The sequence below is a fragment of the Chaetura pelagica genome, unplaced genomic scaffold, assembly GCF_000747805.2.
Source record: "Chaetura pelagica isolate M959 unplaced genomic scaffold, ChaPel_1.0 scaffold431, whole genome shotgun sequence".
In the NCBI taxonomy this organism is placed as follows: Eukaryota; Metazoa; Chordata; class Aves; order Apodiformes; family Apodidae; genus Chaetura; species Chaetura pelagica.
Window position 1 is genome coordinate 156,391 of NW_009952162.1, and position 27,033 is coordinate 183,423.

The 27,033-nt window shown below is 35.7% G+C and overlaps 1 protein-coding gene across 1 annotated transcript in view; it reads left to right on the forward strand.

The window, feature by feature from the left end:
* LOC104397307 (contactin-associated protein-like 2) overlaps positions 1 to 27,033 on the forward strand; it is a gene marked incomplete at both ends in the record, with an annotated part of 638,963 nt that overhangs the window by 123,491 nt on the left and 488,439 nt on the right. The window contains one exon of the mRNA XM_010007259.1: positions 24,092 to 24,239. Coding sequence (XP_010005561.1) covers positions 24,092 to 24,239 — 148 coding nt within the window. The remainder of the gene's footprint in view (positions 1 to 24,091; positions 24,240 to 27,033) is intronic.

A 27,033-nucleotide genomic window follows, 5' to 3' on the forward strand; every position in this document is an offset into this window, starting at 1 on the left:
TATAGTGTTCCTTGGCAAAAAGGTTCTGTTGTGGTTGTATCTAACTGTTATCTCTGTACGTGGTTCTCACTTTAGGAATGAGAAGTGGTATTTGTATATGTCAGATAGTATACAAAAAGTTCATGGGGCATGCTGGAATCATGAAAGTTGAAATCATACATGCACATATCAAATTAGCTTTGTATACATTTTAATAAGTGTATATGAAATAAGCATCCAAGGGGAGTAAATGTTGCTCTTCTTATAATGGCTGTTCAACATGGTCAGATGACACAAGGAGCTAAAGATGAACTTCTTTCCCTCAACCTGAGGACACTTGTTTGCAGTAGAATGAAATAAACCCTTATATTTTAGTTAAACTGTATACTTCTCATGAATGGGTTAACACTGAGGACTTAGCCTCCACCCATATAACATGACTGAGGAAATAGCAAAGTATAGAAAACAAACTGGCAGACAGTAGTCAGAGAGAAGCCAGTCAGTTTGAAATAGACTGTGCTTTAGCTGCAATAATAGACAGCTTGTGACCTTTTAATATCCTTTGCTTGTTATGCCTTAAACACTTAAAATGAAATGCCATCATTTGTTATGGCATACAGACTACTGTACAGAAATTGATTATTTTTTGGTGTTGCATTTTTTTTAATCTTCAAAATCAGTGTGTTTTCTGTTCCTCTAATAAAAACAAATAAAAACTTGAAGTTGAAATTTTAATGCCCTAGAAAGTAATTCTAAATTCTGATATATGATACATTATGCAAGAGTGAGTTTTGAACAGTTTAGCAGAATGGTTATCATATCCCTTTTTCATCAGTCAAATATAATAGCATATCAATAAAGAAGCTATCAGATCTCATGACTGAATAACAATTACTGGCCCTATATTTTTTTGATTGATGAATTTAACAAAACATATTTTTGGTGTCTAAAACAGTGGAACAGTAAAAAGCATAAATCCATTATTCTAAAAATGTCTATACTTGGATAGGACTATTTAATAGATTAATAACAAGATGTAACTATTATATATGAAGATACTTGCTTAAAACATTGATAATAAGCAAAATGAATGATAGATCAGTTCTTCATTGTCAAGATTTTTGCTCAGAAATCTACTGCAGTAACTATTTTTGAAGAGTCACTTGGAAAATGAAAGACTAAACTTGCCATATCGAGACCATATTAATTTTTTTTTTGCAATTACTCTTCCCAGTCCATGAAGGCAAATTTTGCAGAGCATTTCAGGTTACCTTTTGCCTTTGGCTGAATTCCTCCTAACAGAAAAATAGAAACGGACTGATACTACTTGCTGGTTGCTGGTCTATTGGCTGATGTGCATATTTGAAGAAAGAAGAGAGCATAATGGGAACTACAGTCTGAACAAACTATTCGTGATACAGACAGGGTTTCTTCATCTTACTAAGCATAAAATATCTTTAAAATATGTTTTGGACTGTACTTCAGCAATACTGGAGCAAATGCATGTTTAGGACATACAACTCTTAACTCTTCAAAGTTACAGAAAAGACCATTTAAAAAGCCAAGTCTTCCTTATGTCCAATGGTTTATTTTAGCAAAGAGATTTGGACAACATTAGAGCAAAGAAGTCAGTATTGTTCCTTAAACCTAATGTACTGAAACATATTAAAATTAGTTTGTACCATACTGCCTGGAGCAGTTTTGAAACCTGTTCAAGTGTTAAAACACTCCTGGGAAAAAGCTTAAATAGCTAAGGAGAAAAGGGTTTTCTTTTCCTTTATAAAACTGCTGACTGTTGCCTACTCACATACTGAAATACCTTGTAATGCATACCATAGTCTGGAACTGGAAATACACCTGGGAACTAATAATGCACATGGGAAACTGGAAACCCATGTGGTAGCTGCTCTTCTATTTTTGCATAAAAAATTGTCAAGGTCAAGAAAATGTCAGTTGCACATAGAGTAGAATTTACATTGAGGAATGTGGATATCTTCATCTTTTAAAAAAGAAGATACATGAGAGGAAATCAAACTTTAATAGGAACATAATACAGAAATTAAAAGCACAGAAATGTAAAATTCTGCTGCAACCTTCTTATAGTTTAAGGCATATAAAAATTCAAAATCATGTGTTTGTATAAAAGATTTCCAAATCCCAATTTCAGGATTGTGTTAAAACTGTAGAAGTGCCCCTCCTGTTGCTCTTTTCTTTAATTGAAAATATTATTTCTTACCCATCTTCCACTCATATCCATTAACCTATTTTCTTCTGCTCATACCTACCTATACCCATCGATATCACAGCAGTTTTCTTATTCTCTGTATTTGTACTTACTTGGCAGCTTTCCTGGCCACTGTTGGTGGCTTTTTCTTCATCCTTTTCTGCAGGTACCATCCCAGTGACCATAACCTCATGGTTAATTTGTTTTTACCTTCCTTTACCTTTGCCATTGGCTTTGACTTCAACAGCGTCCTCTTTTCACTTACAAACAATTGCACCTTCCTTTCCTCATTTCTCTAGAGTTTTTATTAATCTTTTCACCTTTAAGGTCCTTTATCAGCTTCATGTTGTGGTGTCAGGAGTGTGAAAAGAAGAGAGTGATCCTTCAAGAACAGAATATGTCTAGGCTGATCTTAGACCCTAGTTGTTAGCATACATACACATTTTATTTTTAATTATAGAAAACTGTTTCACTCACCTCTCTAAAATGCAAAGTGATCACTAATTCATCTGTGATATGACAACTAAGATCACCTTCTGTCCTGGTTTGAGTCAGGATGAAGCCAGTTTTCCTTTTACTGATTTTTTTTTTTTTTTTTCCTTCAGCAAGCTTTCTTTTACTAAGGAACAGTGTGTTCTAACTAATGCTGATAAGACAGCGGAATGTTTTCCTACCTGCTGGGTCTCCAAGGTTGCACCTTCACTCTGCCAGCTCAGACACTGTGGGGAGATCTGTGACCCCCCCGTTGGAGGCTGAGTTAGACAAACAGCAAGACTGGCCAGAGATATTCCATTCCATATATCTACGTAAGCTCAGAGGAAGGTCAGAGATCACAGAAGACAACTTCCTTCCTTCTTCTTCTCCCCTTCTCTTCCATCCATGGCCGGCGTCCAGGGAGGACTCTGTCCATCCATCACCATCGACCCTTAAGCTCCAGCTCTCCTGACCCTCATCACTCTCTGCTTTCTCCAGCAGCAGCTCTGGGATTCCTCAGGACTGTTCCAGCTCAGGAGATGCCATGGGAGTTGCTGGGGGTGGGGGAAGGAGAGAGGCTTTTTGCACATATCTGAACATATCTGTATATAATTGTATATATTTTCTTATATCATTAGTGTTTAATTAAAGCTGTGTAGTTTAGTTTTCTATCCAGCCAAGTCTCTCTCTTTTTCTCTCTCTCCTTCTCTACCTGAGTGGGAGGGGAAGGGGTTCGAGAGCATTGTTGTCAGACCTGAGTCAAACAGTGACACCTTCCATGCATGCTGATGAAGCAACCCTAAGTTGCACTTTGAATTCTCTTTCTAGTGTCCCGTATTAGACTTCAACAACTTCTTTGCAGAGCTTTCCCTTTTCCTATTTACACACCTTTCTGCTTTATTTCACGGTGCTTTCTGTGCATCCTGGGATTTTTAGAGCGACGGAAGTCTACCTACTGCAGTCCTCTTATCTCTACACATCTTATAATAAATCATAGTGAAACCATCCTTCCAGATTATTATTTCTCTTAGATTTCCTAGTATCTGCAGAGGGTAACAGCACTGTCCATCCTTGGTCTAAACTGGAAACTGAATTTTTTATGAACAAAACCCTGTCCATAGTCAAATCTCAGTGATGGAAAAGGACTACTACTTACTATTATCGTAATAGTAATAATCTGTCATTTACACATTAATATTTTGAATATGGAGAATTCTTGGAAAAGAGTGTGAGAAATCTACTTTCTTGATGTGCTTGGACTGGATAACAGACAACAAGTGAAATGCTTCTCACTTAAGACAACTGTGTTTTAGTTAAAATTATTTTTCAGAGAGTATTTTTTTATTTTAATTTAGACAAGAAGATTTGTAAATATTTATTTTAATTATTTCCTATTAATCACAAGAAAAACATACAGTTTAGGCTTTTATCATATTAAACATTTTTATCCTAGGAAAACAAACTAATTGTCAGGTGTCGAGTTCACTCTGTTTTTCTCACTTAGTGAATAGAGACCACTTAGGGGATACAGTTCCTAGTGCATCAAATTTTGAAAACTACTGGAATAGATATTTGCACATGAATGAAGCATCAAGCAACCTGGTATTTTATAATTTATTATTATTTTCTGTAACTGTGATCGAAGCCGCAGCTATACAGAAATGCATTTCCTAGTTTGTTGAAGCATTCTGAGACAAACCAACTGTAAAACTTCTTGAATCTCTCCAATGGGAGATTACAGAATATTTTAAAATTTGTTTTGCAGTTAAAAAAAAAAAAATTAAAAGATTATATGAACATAGGATAGGGATCTGCCAGAGATCTCTTAGCTGATAATACCCAGTTGTGTGCTGTTGCTAGCAACTGCAGCATACAAGACCTTATACAAACAAAGACTGCCTCTCTGAGTTAGATTTCTTAGCCTTGCTAAGTCTATTTGAAGTTTAGGTCAGAATTTCACTCCTGGTGCTGGTGAGAAACCTTTTTTCAACTTCTGTCCTAATTTTAGTAATGAATATTTGATAACCATTGCAACTTTTTTCCTTTTGTCCCACTACCATTTATTTTATTTGATGTTTTTATAAGCACTAGTTATAAGGGTTTTTCTTTTTCTTTGTGTTATGTGTACCAAGTACGTTTGTGCTTCTCTGGTCAGACTTTGTTTCCCTGGTTCATCTTGAGCATTTTTTCTATATACCATTTTCATGTTTTAGGTCTATGAAGATGAACTGCCCATACAAAGCAGGGGGAAGTTTTCCAGTGCCTCAAACACTAGCATTAATATTTACCTTTTTCTGCTGGAGGAAAAAGAAAAAGTTTGAAACACACAAATTGAAATATATCATTTGCCTGCCCTATTGCAATATAGCAGGTAGTCAATAAAACTTGCCTGTATTGCATAGAACAGAACAAGAACAACTCAAACATGGCCATAACTAATCAGATGAAAAATGGAACTGTTGTGTCTCCCACATTGTTCATAAGGAAATGACTGGGGAAAACGAAAAGTGGAGGAGGTATGTGTGATGCTTACATGTAAAATGCATCTACCTTCTAATTTGTTTCTGCTCAAAGAATTCTTGAGTCACACGTGGTATCATTTATTTAGTAACCCTCAATGGATTCTTTCCTAACCCCACATAGACCTTTAATAACCACAACTTCCGTGGTAATCAGTTTTGTAAGTTGCTGCCCCTTTGTTGTGTTTCATCTGTTTTTGATTGTTTTGAACCTACCTTTATTCGATACCCAGTATGTACTTAACCAGGAAGAGGCTGTGAAAAGTTGATCCCTTTTACACTCTCGCCTTGTGATTTCGTAAACCTTCATATTCCAAGGAAGTAATTTATTTTTCAGACTGAAGACTCATACATTACTTGTTCCTCCTACACAAGTTTCATTCCTTATCTTTTTTATATCCTTTTTGAGATGAGAGGACTACAACTTTACATTATGTGAGGATAGGGATCTGCCAGAGATCTCTTAGCTGATAATACCCAGTTGTGTGCTGTTGCTAGCAACTGCAGCATACAAGACCTTATACAAACAAAGACTCTGCCTCTCTGAGTTAGATTTCTTAGCCTTGCTAAGTCTATTTGAAGTTTAGGTCAGAATTTCACTCCTGGTGCTGGTGAGAAACCTTTTTTCAACTTCTGTCCTAATTTTAGTAATGAATATTTGATAACCATTGCAACTTTTTTCCTTTTGTCCCACTACCATTTATTTTATTTGATGTTTTTATAAGCACTAGTTATAAGGGTTTTTCTTTTTCTTTGTGTTATGTGTACCAAGTACGTTTGTGCTTCTCTGGTCAGACTTTGTTTCCCTGGTTCATCTTGAGCATTTTTTCTATATACCATTTTCATGTTTTAGGTCTATGAAGATGAACTGCCCATACAAAGCAGGGGGAAGTTTTCCAGTGCCTCAAACACTAGCATTAATATTTACCTTTTTCTGCTGGAGGAAAAAGAAAAAGTTTGAAACACACAAATTGAAATATATCATTTGCCTGCCCTATTGCAATATAGCAGGTAGTCAATAAAACTTGCCTGTATTGCATAGAACAGAACAAGAACAACTCAAACATGGCCATAACTAATCAGATGAAAAATGGAACTGTTGTGTCTCCCACATTGTTCATAAGGAAATGACTGGGGAAAACGAAAAGTGGAGGAGGTATGTGTGATGCTTACATGTAAAATGCATCTACCTTCTAATTAGTTTCTGCTCAAAGAATTCTTGAGTCACATGTGGTATCATTTATTTAGTAACCCTCAATGGATTCTTTCCTAACCCCACATAGACCTTTAATAACCACAACTTCCGTGGTAATCAGTTTTGTAAGTTGCTGCCCCTTTGTTGTGTTTCATCTGTTTTTGATTGTTTTGAACCTACCTTTATTCGATACCCAGTATGTACTTAACCAGGAAGAGGCTGTGAAAAGTTGATCCCTTTTACACTCTCGCCTTGTGATTTCGTAAACCTTCATATTCCAAGGAAGTAATTTATTTTTCAGACTGAAGACTCATACATTACTTGTTCCTCCTACACAAGTTTCATTCCTTATCTTTTTTATATCCTTTTTGAGATGAGAGGACTACAACTTTACATTATGTGAACCATGGTTTGCAGTGGCATAGCTGTATTTTCTGTACTTCTCTGCTAGCATTCAATTTAATTTTTCACTGCTACTGAGCAGTGAGCTGAGTGTTCCATGGAACTACCTAATATAATCCTAAGGCCTCTCTTTTGAATAATAATGGTTAGTTCAGAGCTCATAATTTTTATGTGAAATTAGGATAGTCTTTTCCCCATGTGGCACTTTACATTTATCTACACTTAATTCCAGTCATTCAGGCTTGTAAGACATATTCTACTGCAGTTATTCACAGTGCTCCCTCTCTCTTACCACTCACTCTAAATCATTTAGTACCACCAGGAAACTGTCTTATCTCTCTTCTTCTCCAGTTCCCTATATAGTTTATGAGTATGCCAAGCACTACAGGCATCAGCACAATTCCAGTGGAGATTTCCACAGTTAGAACTCAACATTTCCTACTGTGTCTCTTTTAACCTGTTCTTTAGCCATCTAAGGATCTTCCTTACACTATAACTGCTTAGTCACCTTTAAAAGGCTTTGGTGAGGGATATTGTCAACAGCCTTTTGGGAAGCTTAATTTATTACATTAACCAGATCACCTGTATGCATATTTGCTCTTTCAGTGAACTTCTGTGGGTTTATAATGAAGGATTTTTTTTTTGTAAAAGCCAAATTGGTTCTTCTCAAGCAGATCATAAATATTCAGGTAACTGCTGTGATTCTACTCATTATTGTAGTTTATAAGACTTTGTTTGATACAGATGAGAACCTTACTGGTCTGTAATCTCTGGCTGTCTGAAGGATTTAAAAAAATGGCCACGCTCCAATTGCTAGGTACCAAAGCAGTTGTATATGAGAAGTTAGTCACCATTGTTAGTAATTCAGCTGTTTCATCCTTGGGTTCTTTAGAACTTATGGGTGAATACTGTCCTTAATGGTTTGTTACTGACGAATTGTAATCTGGTTCCTAGATAAGGTCCTCTGACTTCCCATTATGTAGCTTCTCTTAAGATTTATCACTTCATTGCTCAAGTCTAATTTTTCCTTGATCTTCATAAAGGCTTCAGGCTTCATATCATCTATGCATTCATTAGCACATGCCTTGCTTCCTTTGTCCAATTCATTAATGAAATAATGCAAAATCCAAGAAAGAGTATTGAGAAACTCAACCAATACTCTCTTCTCCTAGGTCCCTTGTCATGTTCCCTTGGCTCTTTTCCAAATCTTACCCTATTTGCTATCTTCTCCATCTCAATTATTAGTCTGCCATGAGTGAATAGCAAACAGTACATTGAAATCTGCCTGTATTCTGTTGCTGTTATTAAAAAAAAACGCACACAACAAACCAACCAACACCAAAAAAATTGTCTTGCGGAATGATCAGGCAGGTTAGCTAAACTCTACCCTTGACGGCTGTTATTGTTTCCCAGAGATGCCACACACAACAAAACAACCAACACCAAAAAAATTGTCTTGCTGAAGAGATCAGGCAGGTTAGCTAAACTCTCCCCTTGACGGCTGTTATTGTTTCCCAGAGATGTATACATCTTCCTTTGTTCTTTGCTTCAAAATGAATTTAGCATTGAGTAAGTTTACGCTGTAGTTTTCTGGATAGCTGTATTTACCTTTCTTAAACTTCATAAATATGCAGGTTGCTCATGAATCCTTGTCTTTCCCCATCCCTTTGTTCCCCACTCCCTATTGTCCAGATTTGATAGATTCGTAAATCCTGCCAAAAGGACTTAAGGTTTCATGCATTGTTTTCTTCAGTCTGTTTTGGGTAGACATTATCTTGCCTTCATAAATATGTCTGACACGACTTCTTCGGGGTTTGTTTCTAGTGTGGCCATTTCCACTGTGAACCATTCTTTCCTATTAGCTATTTTGCTTTTGCACTCTGTGTCCAAATTTTCTACCTTATGGAAAAAAACAGAAGATGGGAATTGCACTTGATTATCTCCACATATTATCTCTACTCATCCTTTTACATTGTCTTTTAATTTCTGTCATGTAGCAAAAGGATCTCTGTGTTTAATACATCTACTCCAATCCACTCTCTCTCTTTCTACCTGAAACTATTTGTTGATCATCCCCTTGGTTCAGACCGATAGTTAATAAGAAGTTAGGGAAGGTTAAAGAAGGATCTGTGCAAAAATAGAGAACATCATATCATGCATGTAGACCATGACACTTCCTCTGTACCTAAACTTTTCTGTGTTCCAGTAAAGTGTGATGAACCCTGTTGCTGAAGGAGAGGATAATTTGGCTTTTATTGAGCCATAAGCAAGGACTATAGGATTGTTCAGATTTTCACTAGCAGCAGAGTTTTTGTTAAGGTTAGGGCAATTTCTATTTAGGAAAATACTTGTTAAGTACTTTTTAAAAAGCTCATTAAATGCAATATTCTATTTTTTCTTATTAGAAACTAAAGCCTAATGACTATAGCAAAGAAATTTCTGATGCTATTTCTTCACTATACAAACTTGAAACTCTGAGTGATACATACAAGGCTTCACTAGTAAGATGCACTACTATACATTCCAAGAGTGTCTTATCCTATTAAGCAGGCAGGACTGAAATTTTCTGCTGTTTCTAAATCATGAAATCAACTTGTAATAAGCTAGAGACTTTATCAAACACAGCAACTACCAGTGGACCCACCATTTCCCTGATTTTTGCTGTTTCCAGGCATTTGTCAGCACAAATTGGAAAAAAAAAAAAAAAAATGGACATGCTGGCTCTGTAATTTTAAAGGAGAATTTTTGTCACTGATCTTTCTTTTCTCTTCCCCACTTTTTTCTTTTACCTTTTTTTAGCACTTGGGAGCTCAATACCATCATTACAATACTTAGTGTTTGACTCTACAAAGCTTTGTTCATTTATGACTTTTATGATCTTTTAAAATACATCAGTACAATAACAGTCTGAGAAGATGAATTATAGAATTATAGAATGTCTTGGATTGGAAGGGACCTGTAAAGGTCATCTAGTCCAGCCCCCCTACAATAAGCAGGGACATCTCACACTAGAGCTGATTGCTCAGAGCCCCATCAAGCCTGGTCATAAATGTCCCCAGGGATGGGGCCCCCACCACCTCTCTAAGCAACCTGTTCCAGTGATCCACCACTCTCATATTAAGGAACTTTTTCTTAATGTCCAACCTAAATCTACCCTTCACTGGCTCAAAACCATTACCCCTTGTCCTATCGCTACCTTGTGAACTGGTCTCCCCAGCCTTCTTATAGGTTCGTTTCAGGTATTGGATGTGTTTATTTTAAATTTTACATGGATTGTAGGTACCTGAATTTATGAACTTTCCCCTAAATGGAAATGCAGCATCTCACCTGGGCCTAGAACGGACCAGGTCACTCACTCACATATTTCAAACATTATGTCAAGATGTAGCTGTCAAAGGCAAGTGCATTGTCACAGCTCCACACTGCAATTTTCCGGCATAGCCCTAAAGGTTTAATGCTACATTTTGGCATACAACATTGCATAGTTGTGATTAGAACCAACTTCTTATATATTCTCATAATTTACTGCTGTAGTTGTTTTTCCCTTAACACACTGAAAAGTCAGCCCTCAACATTCTCATTTACAGATGATGTGCAAAGAAAGCAGAGCTGGTATACTGATTGACCTGCTGGAAAAAAAAGATAAGGTACTCACTATTCATTCTGTGATCCTTCCTCTTAAGAGAACCTTTCATGAGTGATCAAACCACTTTCCTAAACATGGGCAGTGACTTAGATGTCTAGGCATTCTGCTGAAACACCTTGGGTTATTTAGAAGTAGAGCCAAAGAACCTGAGCTACGTTATTTAAAATACACATGAACATTCAGAAATTTTTCATATATATTATTTAATGTGGGCCATTTATGCACACTGACACCTAAGTTAGGTATAATTTGATTTAATAACCATCTTTTATCCTGTATGAAAAGGTAGTATAAAAATGCAATGTACTTTAAATATAAATTTTGTTAGTTGTGGATTAAATTAGGGACATTCTGGATTTCCTAAGTGTACAACTCCAGTAACAGTCTTTAAAAAATATTAAAATATTCTTAATATTATAAGCAAAATTATAATTTATTATAAATAAATATTTGTATTAATTTCTGACATGTAATTTTTTCATTACCACTCCATAGATCCAGGTTAACACTTCAAAATCATGGCCTTTTTGCTCAGTTATGGATTTATAGATGGAAATGTTTTGCGCTGTATTATTTGACTCAATTATTGTCTAAATTTGATGATGAATTTGTCAACCCAGACCAAATGTACTCCAGCATAAATGTAATCTGGTAGGACTTTGGTATGTTTGTTCCCAGACATTACTGAATCCAAAGGCAAAAATGCTCATCAGTATAACTGAAGAAATAGGAAATTTTAGGTGAACCTTCTACTCTATACATTCCTATGGCATAGCATACCTTCTTCTAATGTGCAAGTAACTGTTTCCAGAACACTTGGGTAGACCTTTATCTAAACTTCTCTGAACTAGGTTTATTGTGCTAGAAGGTAAGTAAATAGCCCTAGGGCAAGATTAATCTCACACACAGACAGATGTGGTCTAGAGTGCAATTCCATTTCCTGAATGTAAGTACCCAGCACCAGCTGAGAGACCTCAGGTGTGCTGCCTGGCCACAAGCTGTTGGTCATCTCAGACCTCCTGCACATTGTGTCCTGTCTGCTGGGCTGGTGGGGATATCTTGTGTATTCCAGCATGCCTCTCACTAGGTACTTCAATTTAGCCTTGAAATTAAGCTCTTGAAGTGGAACCCTCTTACCCCACCTCAGAAAAGCCTGTCATTTCATGAAGGTACTTATATTTTAGCTATTTAACCTAATTCTAAGTGTGTGCAAGACACTGAGTATGTGATTAAGATGTCCTTAATGTTCTGTAATGAATTTGTACTTCTGTGTCTTGTTTATTTGATCTTCATTGTTTGTGTTTAAGATTAAAACTCTTAACGGTATATGTAGCAGGAGGGCCCCCTCCCTTGCAAAGATGAGTTAATGAGGTGTTCTTATTACAATACAGCTTCATCTGCAAGATGCAGCATCCTGCTTTTAGAGGATAATTTCTGCTGCCTTCTTTTACTCAGACCAAACTTACAAGGGAGGGATATACCACTCTTTAGGTGCTGCAGACCCAGGCATGATGGATTAGCCTGATTACTGTAGATAGGAAGACAAGTAGGGCCAAGTCTCCAGCTGCAGCCCAGGGGAAGATTTTAGCTCTTCTGTGAGATGCTGTCTACTTCTGCTTCTCAAAACTTAGCAATATTTGCCTTTCCAGTGTGGCACAAAACACAAATCATGCCAGGACTATGGCAAACCATTGGGAGAAAGAGGTTGTTTGTGTACTTACCTGCCTTCAGCCCTCTCCCTGGCTTTTACAGTAGTTGTTTTTCTATGTGCTGTTAGACAGCAAAGTAAGGCTTCCTCAACTGCTGTAACTCCAGTGAGAATGTCAGAGAGTCTCTCCAGTGAGAATCTGAGATAAACAATGTGAAGTTGTTACAAAGCCCAGCATAATCATCTGCTGCTCGAGATATATCTTGCAAAAATAAATACAATAGTGTCTATAAACATGTTCTTTAATTTTTCACTCTCTACATCTTTTAAGGATGGAGGATGTTCATAATTTTGCATACATCAATGCAAGTGCAATTCAACTTAGTAGTGACATATAGTCTAATTGGCCTTAAAATGGAATTTTGTTTTTTGAGTGCTAATTTTCAGGTAATGACTTTCTAATTGATTTCCCTTTTATGAAGGACCATTGATTCATTCCTGTCAATGAAACTCGGCTTTATGAAAAACTGCTGAAAACAAGGATCTATCACTGCTGCTTTCTTTCCACTTTGCTTTGCTCTCCATTGTTTAAAATACATTGCTTTTCTCCTTCCCTAAGCAAGCTTTGACTAACAAGGCTAAACAGTTGTGTGCATATATGAGTATGAAATGTGCTTTTTGAAAAAATACATCTTTATTCAAGGATGGATTGAAGCTTGATGACATTGTTTCTAGACCTTAGATACTCACCATCATGTCTGATTTATTAATATGACAGCTGTTTAACATTTGTACCAGAGTTATTCTAAGCAGTCAATTTGGGTTGCATTGACATTATCTGAACTGATGTTATTTTACAAAAAAAGGAATGACAATTTTTAAATGGAAGTATGAGCTACTGTTATTATATTGCTTGTATCATGGAGTTAAATCACAGTTGAATTTATATGAAGTGCAGTGGAGACTGCCTGAAAGTTTTCTGTGACAGTACCATATAATAGTCCCAGCTAGATAACAATGCATAATGTGAGTAACCACTGGAAACTTTCTGGTGATCCTGTTTGAGAAGAGGTTGAACCCTGATGTTGAAGACAGTGACACAGCAAGAGAATGAATTCAACAAAAAATTAATGGAAACCCATGCTGTCATTTTAGGTTGATTTTACACATCCATCAATGGGGGAGGAGGGGGTTGGGGAGGAAGCTAGTGTCTTTAACAGAAAGCCTGTACTCATTTTGCAAGCCAGATCACGTCAGTTTCCAAGCTGTTTCAGATAAATTACTGGTTTTTATTAATTAGCTTAATTATTATTTTGATATGATGGAGGTATAGCTGGTATTTTCTCATCCTAGTTTGCCAGGTTGTTGCAAAGGAGAATTATCCATAATAATTAACCATTCTTTAATACAGAACAAAAGAAGTGAGATGCAGGGACTGGATGAAGAAACCACACAAAGCCCAAATATAAATAATGCATATTTTTAACACTGAATTTAAGTAATCATTGGAAGAGCTTTCGTAGGGATGTGATAGATTTGATTTTCCATAATTTTCAGTTTTGAAATCAAGACTGAATAACCTTACGAATGCCACTCTGCAGCCCAGACTGACAACTCATTACTTGAATTATTTCATGGGAGTTGGTAATCTGTGCCTACTAAACTCCAAACTAGATTATCAGAAAGCTCCCTCTTGACCACAGAAGGCAATGAGTCTCTGTAATTTTTAGATTTCTTTTTTTTTTTCCCCCCCAAGTGTGCCGGGATGAAAAACAGTGCCTGGATTGTTTTTGTTTTTAAAAGATCAGTGCGTAAATAGGAGCTAATTAATTCTGGGCAAAAACTTCTGAGAGTATTATCTCCGTTTTACAGACAGAATGAATTTCAGAGACATTGAGCCATTAGTTTAAATTCACACAGTAAGTAAGCAACAAACCACAACTGCCAACAGTCATTCCTGGCTGCTGTGCTTATGCTATTACAAGTATTTACAGAGCTTTATCAAATGGCTGTGAAGATGTTTCCTGCAGGTGCCTCTTGCAGTATTGTCATGAGCTGATGCCAGGGGGGCTATCATTTCCCCCAAATACTATAGAGAAACAGGAGCATTATGTTAGCCACTTCCTTCTGAAGAGCTTCAAATTTGTTCTGAGCACTTCAAAACATGTTTTCAAAATACTCTACAGCAGTAACTCAATTAGTCTAGAAGGCAGGGGAAGCAAAAGATGGGAGATCTTGGTTCCTTTGTTTTTCCGTCTTAAAGGTAACCACAAAGGGTATTTTTGGTTCTAGAGAAAGGGATACACCAGACTGATAAATAGCAGCAAGGTCATGGTTTCTTCACTGCAAAAGCCTGTGATGTTAAGAACACCTGTTGTTACTGGAATGCAACAACGTTGGTGTGATCTAACTTTGGAAAAAAGGATATGCAAGAAAATTCATTGTGCGTCTGCCAACCTTTTCCTGAGTAATTTTGGCCTTTGCATAGAAACAAAACCTCGCTTCACCTTTTCCATGCTGCTGCAAATCCTTGTCACATAGGACAAATACTGGGGTCCAATATTAAAGAGCTTTGTACTTTAGGATTTCCAACTTCTGCTTCTACACAAGAAGTAAAACACGTGAGGCTAACTCATGGAACAGGTCTTGCTCTGTTGACCTCTGAGTCTTCCTTTCTTTCAGTGGCTGTAGAGGCCGTCAGCCCTGCTTAGGGTCAGACTAAAGAGAGTGTAACGAAGTCACACTAAACTCAAAAGGTCACTGCCACCTTGGTTGGGGAAGCACGTGTGCTGGCTGCCAAAAATAAATAAGCCAGAAACACCAGCAGTCAGATAAAATTGCCCATGCTGCTGGAGGAAAAATAAAGGACTTGCACACAACTAGTGATCAATTGAGTCTAAATGTTCAATCCCCTAAGATTTGTAACACAGCTTAAGATTAAATTTAGGAAGTTTCTGTTGCAAGCAAATTAGGCCATTAGGTCACTTTACTATTCATTTTGTGAACTATAAAGAAAATCCTTCCCCCTTCTAAATATTTTCAAAACTGACTAACCTTGCCTGATTTTTTAAAAAGTTTTTTTTATTTATGGATCTCCCCCAATTTCAGATGCTAACAGCTATTTAACGGCATTTAACTTAAAAGATGTCTTTTAAAAAGATACAAGCACTCCAAGAGTAATACTTGATGTGAACCTGAACGAAATGACGTTATAGGGAAGTTTCAGAGGTGTATTCTCTGTCAAAGGGAAAAATAAAACTTGTGAAAGAACAGAGATGGAAAAATGTAATGGGATGAAATCTGATAATTTACTTTAGAACAAATATAGCACCTTCAATACATCTTATTCTATTGTTTTCTCTTTTGTTAAGACATTTAACAGTTTACTGAATTCCCAGGGTTTCCAGTCAGAGATTACTTCTTACTTGCAGCTACGGATATCAGGCACTTTCAGCTTGAAGGCTGAGTTGCCATTTCACGTTGTCAAGAGTGGGTTTAAGCAGAGACACTAGGATTCTGCAGTCCTTCCAATATCTTCCTGTCAGTTTCATCTTAACAGAAAATAGTTATAAAAATAGAATAAGTTAACTGAAATAAATCTCTGAAGAAAGAGGTAACAATTCAGATATTTCTTTGTACGTTCCTTATTCTTACTCTTGTGGCTTTTTGTTATATTTTCAGAAGACCAAGCAGTTAAAACTGTCCTTTTTCCTCTAGAAAGGTGAGCAGCTTTTAGATACAAGCTGAAGGACAGGCAGACTGTTTGAAGACTGTCACATACTGTAATTCTGCCTTTGGGGATTTCTTAGTAATATAGCTTTGAGCAGTTTGAAAGGATTATTCTAAAGAGTCCTATTTAAAGTATTCTTCCAAAGATAAGAATTTCATATTTGCTTCTGATTTTCCATACATTTCTCTGCATTTGGAGCCCTTTTAGCCTTGAAGAAAGGATCCACATACTTTTTGCTGATGTTTCCCATATTTACATTTGGTTTAGATTTTTTTGCTCAGATCCTGGACCACAGAGCAAAAGTGATCCTTCATCAAGAAGATCTTGACTTAAGGTAGTGAATATGGGCTTTGCCTAGGGTAAAAAGGAGAAAAAGAAAATCATTAGGGATTTCTTTTGTCCTAGTTATTGTTGGTAAAAACATCAACATTTGGAGCTCATTACTTTAGTGCATGCAGATTTATTTTAGTTATTTTAATTTTCTTTCCTTTTGACATGTTCAGAGAGCAATGCAGCTACAGACAGAAACTGAGGCACATATTAGTGTTCAATGGCAAAAATAATAATTTTCCTTTTTTTCTTTTTTTTTTTTTCTCTAGGCATTGTTTGCTAAATCTTGATTTGATAATATACATGTATTTTTTTCCTTTCATTAACATTGAAACTTGGAAGCATACACAAAAAACACCAAAATATTATATTATATGCACACTTATCAAGTTTTTTATATTTTTATTGCATTTTATAATGGTTTATTATGTTTCAAGGACAGCTGAATATATATTCAAAGAAACCTTAGTATTTTCTTCTTATCCAGACTTATTTCCCATTATTGAAAAGGTTATTTGAGTTACAGAGAACTACAAATGCTATTTGCAATTACTATAATCCCAGCATGAAACAGATACTGAAAGAATATTGGAAAAACACCTGATTATTTTACTTTTGTCTTCAAAGTTTGTTCATTGTTATCTCAATATACAAAATTAGCTTCAAACTTGAAGCCATTAATACACACTAACCAGACTCTATTCCCCACAGCCTAATTTACAGTTGTATTCCTGTTATCAAACTGTTTCAGATAAGGCACATGTTTTGGTTCAGGGATGTTTCTTGCATGCTAATGGTCTAGAATGACAATGATCTGAAAAGCAGTCTTGGGACATTTCTGTGATTTTACATTAAAATAAAAACTGCTCATAACTGATAAAAATGTATATTAAAAATTGCCCATCCTGGTTTCCCCATTACTCAAAAGGAAAGAATATTAAAACAGCAAGTATGATAATTTTGAATTATAGTTATAAATCAAAGTAACAATTTAAGATTTTCTATCATGGGCAGAGAACATTCTGTATATTCATATATAACCTTATTTAGTTGTTACATCCCTACTGAAAACAGAAGATTCTAAGCAGTATTTAAAAGAGGTTTTGTCTTTGAACTCTCCTTCAGGGAGTTTCAGAGTCTTATAATCCAATGCACTAAGTGCAGAGACTGTGGAATGACACTGCTGAGTTTTTACCAGCCTCTCAGAAGTTCTCTTGCTAATAACAGCCTCACTTCTTGTGTTGCGAAGTTTCATGAGTAATAAAGCAGAGTAGGGTAGTTATGCAGAAGAGAAACATGAAGCTTTGAGACCAGACTGGTGTACAAGGAATAAATACTGTTCTGAAAATTACTTAAAAGCTATTTAAAAGCATCAAAGTGTGTGAAAATTTCAAAATTCATCAGTACTAGAGAGGAAGAGAAATCCAGGGCCATGGTGGGTTCGTCTGTGCTTGACCTTCTGAAGGTGGGAGCTCCTGTTACTGTTGAGCTCTGTCACCCACCAGCCAGTGATCAAACAGCTGTCACTGTTATTATTTTAGTAATTATTGCAGTTTCTTTTGGTTAGTTTAGAAACACGTTCTTCTGTCTCTCCTTCTGCAGAACGTATAGCAAAAGTAATTTTTGTGTATTAATGAGTAAAACCTCACAAATGTCTGGGAGAAAAGCACTTTTTGTTCTGTCTCTATAGCCATTTCAGACTGTTTTTTTAATTCTTTTTTCTTTTAATATGAATGAGTCACTGGGCAACTCTTGGGATGAAATTGTTCATGATATTCTCAGTTTTCTGTAATAAATTAGTATTTTACCCAGGAAAAAGTATGGTTTTACTGTGTAGCAAGTGAAGAGTGGCAAGTGGTTAATTTAGTTCCTGTCTCCCACTTGGCCTCACTGTCCACAAAAGGCTGGGATTTCTAATTTACAAACCCTTGTGAAAACTTGACTAAATGCTTAATAAGTGTATTTTATTTTCACAACCCTGTAAAACAGATTAACTTTTACTCTGTATTTTACAAGTGGAACTTAGGCAGTGAAAGATTTAAGTCAAAACTATCAAATCATTTTGTGTCCCCAGGAAACTATATTGAGTGCCAGTGAAATATTTTATTTTTTTTTTGCAACTTACTTGTCTAGCATCACATGACAGGTGTCACAAAGAGAATCCAGCTCCTGTGCTGTGGGGCACACTCTATATGTTACCTTTGTGGAGGACAGTGCTTTCCCACATGGCAGTCTACAGGCTTGGACACTACGCATATTTCACCTTCTCTTGCAAATAAAGGAACTGTTTTAAAGATATTGGTCTTACTTGTTATGAAGACCCAAGTAATACCTGGAGTGGGTTTACACTATCTCCTGAAATGTCTAGGAGTTAAAATCTGGTTAGTTTATTTAAGACTAAGACCAAGTTAACAGTTACTTCCCAATGAAATTTTTACTGATGATGCAATCTGTTGATCTTCAGTGGCTGGAAGGTTGTATTTTCACGAGTTAAATCTAGGTGTAAATACTGTATCTTTAATCTTGGGTGCAAATTGCCAAAGACAATAAGGATAGACTATAATCTGCAAAAGCTGATCTCTTTCTGTTGTTGAATGTCAATATGGTTAAAAATGAAAAAAAAACACACCCCAAACCCTCGAGGAACTGCAGCTGCAGTTGTTTAGGGTACCAAGATGAATAATCAGTTATGTCTTTGGATATTATATGAAACTCTGGGGAATAAATAACCAGTCACTGAATCACAGAATCACTTAGGCTGGAAAATACCTTAAAGATCATCGATTCCACCCAATTTTCTGGTGCCTGAAGGGGCCTGTGGAAAAGCTGGGGAGGGACTTTTTACAAGGCCCATGTAGTGAGAGGACAAGGGGTAATGGATCAAAACTGAAAGAGGGAAGATTTAGGTTGGACATTAGGAGGAAATTCTTAAGTGTGAGGCTGGTGAGACACTGCAACAGGTTGCCCAGGAAGATTGTGGAAGCCCCATCCCTGAAGTGTCCAGGACCAGATTGGAGGGGGCTTGGAGCAACCTGACCAAACGGGAGGTGTCCCTGCCCATGCAGGGGGTTGGAACTAGATAATCTTTAAGGTTCTTCCAACTCAAACCATTCTATGATTTTATGATTCTATGAAAAGATTGAGTCAGTTTCCCCAGAAGAATGCACAGATAACCCAGTGATGTTTCTGCACATAAAAAGGTGTGGACAATTAGTATGTAGAAGTACGAGAAAAGGAATTCATTATTGAATTTTGGCTGCATGAGCAGGTTGGAGAGGTAGTTTTTTATTTTGGTAAAACATGAACACTTTTTAAAAATTTTTGTGTTGAATTTTGTTCTGAAATCTACCATGTATCTCAGACCAGGAGCTCCCATCACCCAGCCTGCCCTTCTCTTCCTGACAGTGCGAAGTCTTGAGAACTCAAAGGAAGAACAAAATTTTCTGGATTTTCCAGAGTTTATGGCAAATCAAAGCTATCGACTTCTCAAGTTTGTAATCCATCAAGTTTTCAGAAAAATATTTGGTTTGGAATTTGGGGTATTTTCTAGAAAATAAAAATATTGAGATGTACTTTGCTCAATGGTTAGCTCACCTTGCAATCCTCAAAGAGAGCCCAGTTTTGTTTCTCATAAACAACTTCTGTCAGTCTGTGGATGCTTCCATATTTTGTAATATCACACTTCTATTAACATGGTTTTCACATGCAAATTGAGTTTCTGATTCTGATGAGAGCCATTTCTTGAAACATAATATCATGAAACATAGACTCTGGAGTGTTCTTACTGTTAGTGTGTCAAAATTAACCTAGAAGCCTAAACTTTTTTTCATAAATTCAAACCCATAAATTATTCTCTCCTGTGCTTAAAATACCAAAGGCAAAAATCTGTCAAGAAGTATAAAAGTAAATATATAATTAAAATAATGAAAAAAAAAATTACTAGTAATTAAAGAAAGTTATGAAAAAACCACTTGCATTTGTATATCGAGAAGAAATGCCATCCTGCTATTCTGTGCATTGCCCTATCTTTATATCACCCTAGAAAGACATGAATTATTTTTAGTTTAGTTTTAATTTTAATACTTGTCTCTGATAGAAATCATTAATTTGGATGGTGACTTCTTCAACTGAATTAAGTCAGATCAATCTTTAATTTTCCCCTTAAGTCAGGTTCTCTGCTTGATGATTTTGGTTTGGTTTGGTTTCTGGTTTTGTTTTTGGGGGGTTTTTTTGGTAAGTGTGGGGTTTTTTCTCTGCTACAATAGGAGTTGAAAGATGGCAAAGATCTCTTCGTTCATTTGGTGGAGTATCTGACAAACATTCTTCCAAACCTTCCCCCTTTGTTAGGAAAACTTACACTCTTGTTCACTTAATAGAATTTCTTGTCATTCAGTCTTGAGCCTCCTTACTTCAGAGATATTTTCTTAATACCTAGAATTTCTTCTTAATCCTTTATTGTAAACGGTGATAAAAGCATTTTCCCAAAATGAGGTTTTAGAATGTACTTGCTGTATCCATAAAGTTGAGTACAGAATGGCATTGCAAAGCTGTCCTTTTACAGGAAACTAAGCCCATTTTTGTCAGTTTTACTTACATAATACTATTAAGCTGTATATCACTGGTTAGAACATATTTATTCAGTAAATACAGGAAACAAAGTTGAGTTTGAATCTTAAATTTCCCTGTTTTCCAAATTTCACAAAAACTGAACTTCACATATTGCAGGTTTATTTGCTTATGCAAAGAAAATTATACTGAATATCTCTACCGTGTCTCTATAGGTATGTGTGGCTGAAGCATGTTGGTAAAACCAAAGTTAATTTCAAAGATTGTATGGCTTCTTTTTTTTCCCTGCTGCTTCTGCTGAAGAAAGCTCCTGTGACAAAAACTTTTTCTTTATTTAAACTTAATTAGTTGGCCCATTAAAATATATTATCTACCCTACAAACCTGCCCTGGTAATTATTGAAAAATTCTTGGAGCTGAACAAATTACATTTGTTCAAACTGTTATGGAAGACAGCTGTAAATCTCCCAGTGAGTACTTTCAGAACTCTGGTCAACATACGTTCAAAAGCAGGGTTTAGAAAGGATTTGAGGGTGTATTTTCTTATCTTTCTTTATTCTTATAACTTTGCTGTCCTGTGGAGCACCATCTTTGAGAAAAGTAGTTATTACTCACAACACTCCTGAGCTTTTCTTTGCTGTGGGAGCTGAAACGTAAAGCAGTTTACAGAAGTCAGTATCTGATTCAAGAAGAGAAACTACTTGTAGAGCAGAGGATTTTGGAGTTGGACTGGTGAGACAGGGCTACCTGTTTTACTGACAAGTGAGACATCTTGGTCACTTTCCCAGTTTGGGTTAAAGAAAAAGCACTTTACCCATGAAAAGGAAACATCTGACAATTATACTTCAGTGAATTTATGAGATTAATTATCTGTAAATCTTTTTAATTTATACAGGTATTTAATCTATTTTCTGAAATATAGTTTCATAAGGGGGATCCTTATTGTATGTTTTTGTATTTTTTACCCAGAGATTCACACCCTGTTTAAAAAAATCTCCTATTAGAGATGCGGTTCTAAATTATACTTAACTGTTTGTTAACCTTATGAAACATGGGGCTTTGAAAGTTGTATAAACTCCAATTTTTAATGAGAACCTGCCGTTCTAAATCCACCTACAAGTCTTGATCAGAAAATATTTTTTTCAGCAATAGTACATAATTCACAAACTCCTATAAATTGATTTTTCAGCCTTGCAATAATGGATTTTGGTCTGATGTTTGCATTATCCACAGAGCATGCATTACTGTACCACATTTATCTCAATGAAGACTGTTCTTAAAACATGTTCTGCTGGAGAATAAATGGAATGCATTTTAATAATCAGGGAAACAATGACAGACTGTCCTCTTCTCTATTGACTCTTTTTATGCATTCGGCAATTGCTACCAGATCACACACCAGTCAAAACCCTCTAAATATCAAAAATCGTCTATTTTCGGCCCTAAGTGTTTCTGACAAAGGACTGTTAAATCACAAGTGATGGCACAAAGTTTGGAAAGTTACAGAAAAGAATTCTGATTTTGAGAATAAGTTTTCATTAATCATTTAATCCAATTATATAAAAAATATCCTGCTCTCCTATATTCATCTTGCTTTTCCTAATACTTCAAGTCAATTAAACAAAGAAACAATCCCCAAAATAAAACAAGAACCAAAAATGTACATCAAGAGAGCTTTTATAAGATTATGCCAAGCATCATGAAATTAAGACATGCCCAAACAGAAATTCCTCTTGAAATACGGAGCATTACCTTGCATGCTTACTAAAATATATGGATTCCTTCCATGAAGTTCTGTGATTCCTAGAAGAGGACTAAGAGAATAGGCAACTGTACAATAGAATATTTTGTCTTCATTTTCCCAATGTTTTCTTTCATTGTTTATTGTCTTCTGTTCTGCTCAGAAGACAGAGCTGTTAATTTCCTTATAAACATTTACCACTCAAATATGTAAATGCTTCATAGCCATTAATTAATTAATCTTGCCAGCTCAGCTATGTAGGAATGTCATCATAATAATTTAGCACATTAATAGCTGTGGTGGAGAAAAATTAAGGTGAATGTAGCCATTAATCTATGTTGTTTTTTTTTAACTCCACCAAGGAATGGATCCCTTACAGTTACCACCTAGATCTATTGTGTCCTATACAAAATAATTACTAATCTAAGATAATCTTCTGAAATAGGTTGCATGTGGGCATGTCATTAGGTATTGCTGTATTTGTATGCAAAGGGACAACTTCCCTTTCAGATTTTTTAGTAGTATTACTTAACAGCCCAGTTGTGTCTTTGTGGGGATTTTTTTGTTCTACTGTGGGTATTTACTATAGGATTTTGTGTGAATTTATTCAGCTGGCCATGGTGTAGAAACTGCTATTGAGTATTTTTTTCTCTGTAGTAAAAGTATCTCTTATTCATGAGGATGCACAAAAAATTTCTTACTGTTGTAGGATCTCTAGTAATGCATCACCTTTTCTCTGTTCCCTTATGACTGATCTGTTCACTTTTACAAGGCACTTATTTCTATTCAAAATTGCCTATGAAAAAGTATGAAAATTGCATTGAAAATGCCAAGAATAACTGAATGGTAGTCTTCAACATCTGCTGTCAGTGAATGAATGGTTTGTCCATAAACTGACAGGACAAAATTATAATTAGTATGTCTGTTAATTAGTAGGTATTGTTTATTTTTAAGCTTGATGTAATGAAATATTTTACTAATAAGTACAAAACTGTAAACCAAGTGCTAAATAATTAATCTATTTATTTTCAAAACTCCCCTAAGAGCTCTTGCATCCTTTCTTGACTTCCAAAGTTTTATTAACCAATAACTGTGCCGTGAGTGACAACTGTGGTTAGAAAAGAAACTGGACACTCACTTTCCAGTGGGTAATACAATAGAAATAAAGGAAGATTTTAAAAATTCTCATAAATCTGAGAAATTGAAGGGGTCCCTGTCTATTGTAAAAAGGAGCTTATTTCAGTCTTCATATTTACAAGAAAATGGCTGGTGTGTGTAATTTTACTAACAGGGACGGGTATCTTTCTCCCCAGAACAACCACTCTGGGTTGGACACTTTTTATTAACATGTTAGTAACTGTGTGACAGATTAGTGATCCAAAATGCATTACTTTCTTACCTAGCAGCAACTGTGCCATGATTTCAGTATATCTGTTGTGGTGGAAGAGGTCTCAGTGCTACTGTTTTCATGTAAAACTTTGTAAATCACCTGTTCATTTGGTCCCTATCAAAGCATTTCAGCCAAATGTCAGTGTAACATAGACTCAGAGGACTCGATCACCGTATGTTTTCCTTCAGTACAGAACCTTTATAGCATGTGAGATAGATGTAATACAATAATTTTCTTCTTTCCCTTAGGCATTTCCTGGAAATACAAACTCTGATAACGTGGTCCGGCATGATTTACAGCATCCAGTTATTGCTCGCTATGTACGGATAGTTCCTTTGGACTGGAATGGAGAGGGCCAAATTGGGTTGAGAATTGAAGTCTACGGCTGCTCCTATTGTAAGTTATGCCATGATCATGCTTCCCCCCCCCCAATAAGAACTGTCTTTGGATCTCAGATTAAATCTGAATCTCAAGTACATTCCAGGATTGCTAGTTATATTGCCCAGAACTTCATGCTATATTTATTGTAACCTTAACTCTCAGTTGCTTGTTTGTTCTTCTCTGGAAGATGCAACATTGGAATTCTTGATAGTGCTTTGAAGTTGCACGTTTTGATCTTCATGGGTTTTTCTGCATAAAACTTTGACTACTATATAAGCTTGAACAGTCCATTTGAGGAAAAGATAGTATTCAGACAAATGTCAAGTTGGGTCTTGAGGGGAACAACTGTGAAACATAACATAATTCACTGCCTGGTGCTAGAGATAAGATTAAAGCAAATAAATAAGAATTCTATCAGAGTAGCTCAGATTGTCACATCAATAATATGTGATGTTTTTCAGAGGTTTTTCTTTTAGCATTTGAATATGACTTTATAATTTCTTTTGAAATCTGGATGAGCAATGGTACAAATGCTTCTGAAGTTAAGAGCAGAACTGATTATGCTTTAAGAAAAATAAAGGTACTTTCTAAACACCCTTTCTTGAATTCAATCCTGCCAGCACTTAAAGAAATTCTAGAAACCTGCAGAAAATTATGTGTCTGATGTCCTATTTCTAAATATGTATTTTTTATCCAGTATCATGACTTTGTTGATGTTTTAACTGGAAGGAGCTATTTGAAATATGTCTTGTAAAAAAAACGTGCTTGAATAAGATGAGGAGCACACACCTGGAAGTCTCATTCAAGCTTTTGAAGTTTTAGGGACCACTGTGATTATTCAGTATATGTCTCTTAATAACCAAGTGTTTATCATCTTCTTGCTAAAATGCTGTACATGCTTTTTTAAGTATACAAAACACTGCAACATGGTTCATTAGGTACTTATTTTAAATATGCCTCCTTACTTATACATCAAATACAAATGCAAGTGTTTGAGACAATATACCAACATCTAGTTTACTATAAAATATTATTCTCTCTAACAGAAAAAAAGTAGCAGAATCAAACAATAAAACCCATGATCTTTGCTACAATGTTTACAGATAAAAGTAGTAATTTTTTTTTATTATTAAATGTATAGACAAAATACTGTTGGTACATGACAGGATTCTTTTAGAGGCTTAAAATGAATGTGAGGAAAAAAAAACAACACAGGTTGTTGACAAGATTTTTTCAGCTATTTGATGAAAAGTTGCTTGCTTGACAGACTTTTGGAAGAGAATAAAAAGCATTGCCAAGAAAGCAATGTTTGAAACTATGAAAATGCTGGTAAAATGTGTCTTCACAGAAGAGATGAGGTAGCCAAACATAACTTTGTAATTTTACTGAGTATTGCCTGTCTATCTGTATTAGAGTTACATAAATAATTGTTGTATGTTTTTATATAACAACAATAATAGTATTTTACATTTTTATGTGTGTGGTGACTTTTTTCAAAGGTGTTCCTAGAAACGGTGTGGCTTTTACATGCAGGAACTGAGCTGTCCCCAAAATGCTATCAGTAGGTATCAGTAGAGCAGTAGAGAACAAAAAATACTGTGTTAAGAGACAGGAAGGCAGCCTTTTGGTATGACTACTGGAACAAAAGAGTAGTGTGTACAAATTCCCAGCTTGTCTTCAAATGCATCATTTGGAGCCAAGTATATAATGCTATATCATTCCATGCAGACGTGTTCTTTCACATAGGCAAAGTTTTAAACCTTATGATTGGAAGTGTTATTTGCAGATTAGTTTGTATTAGATAATTTAGGTAATTTTCAAAGCCTTATTAGAAGACAGACTTCTAGTCGAATCTGCCCAAGATTTTGGAAGCATTTCAGAAATAAAAAGTCTGCCCAATACATTGCAGTTTCAGATATAAAAATCAGATACACATGTTTAATTGGTAAGCCATACACTTAGTGACTGCAAGAACTCTTCTCTTGCACATTATAGCAGCGTAGTCATTAGTCTCAGAATATTAAGTAATGTACTTTCTCATATTTAACTGTGTGTTCTAAAGTCAGGTCACCAGCTGTTGTATTTTTAGGTTCATATTTTGTTTGGGCATACATATAAGATACTTTTGTTTGTTTGTTTGTTTGTTTTGTTTTGTGACAGAGGTGCAATCCATGTTTTTCCCTGCCCAGCAAATTAAAGTTAAGAAAGAAGTATGACTTCCAGAGAGGAATTAGAGCTCACATCTGTTCCCTGGAGAAGTTCATAGCATTACCAAATCTTCTTTTAGTTGAGGTGGTTTTTTTGCTTTAAGTTTGGAATATGTGCTGTCTTAAAAACTGCACCTTTGTATTTTGTGTAGATTAAATCTGTGGGGATCTTTTACAACAGAATTGTTCACAGAATTAAGTAATAAAATAATTAAGTTCGACTCTACCAGAAGATTCAGAAGGAACTTTGCATTTTTATCTCTGAATAAACAGATATAAAATATAGAAAAGATTTTCATTTTCCATAGGGCAAAACTGACTGTGTCTTATGGAAAAAATATTAAAATCTTGTAAATAACTTGCTTAATGGATATGTTAATGGAGGAGTTGCATGAGAAAAGCTTGGAAAAAACCCAACAAAATTACTATTCTGCAACATAAACAACACTTTTTAGTCAATGGGAATTGTTGCTTTTATTGTACAATGTAGTTGATACACTGTAAAGGAGAAAAGGGTCTTTAAACTTGCAGTGACATCGTTTATCAAAAGCAAGTCACAGAGAAGAAAGCAATATAACCAAAGGCAAAATACCCACCAAATC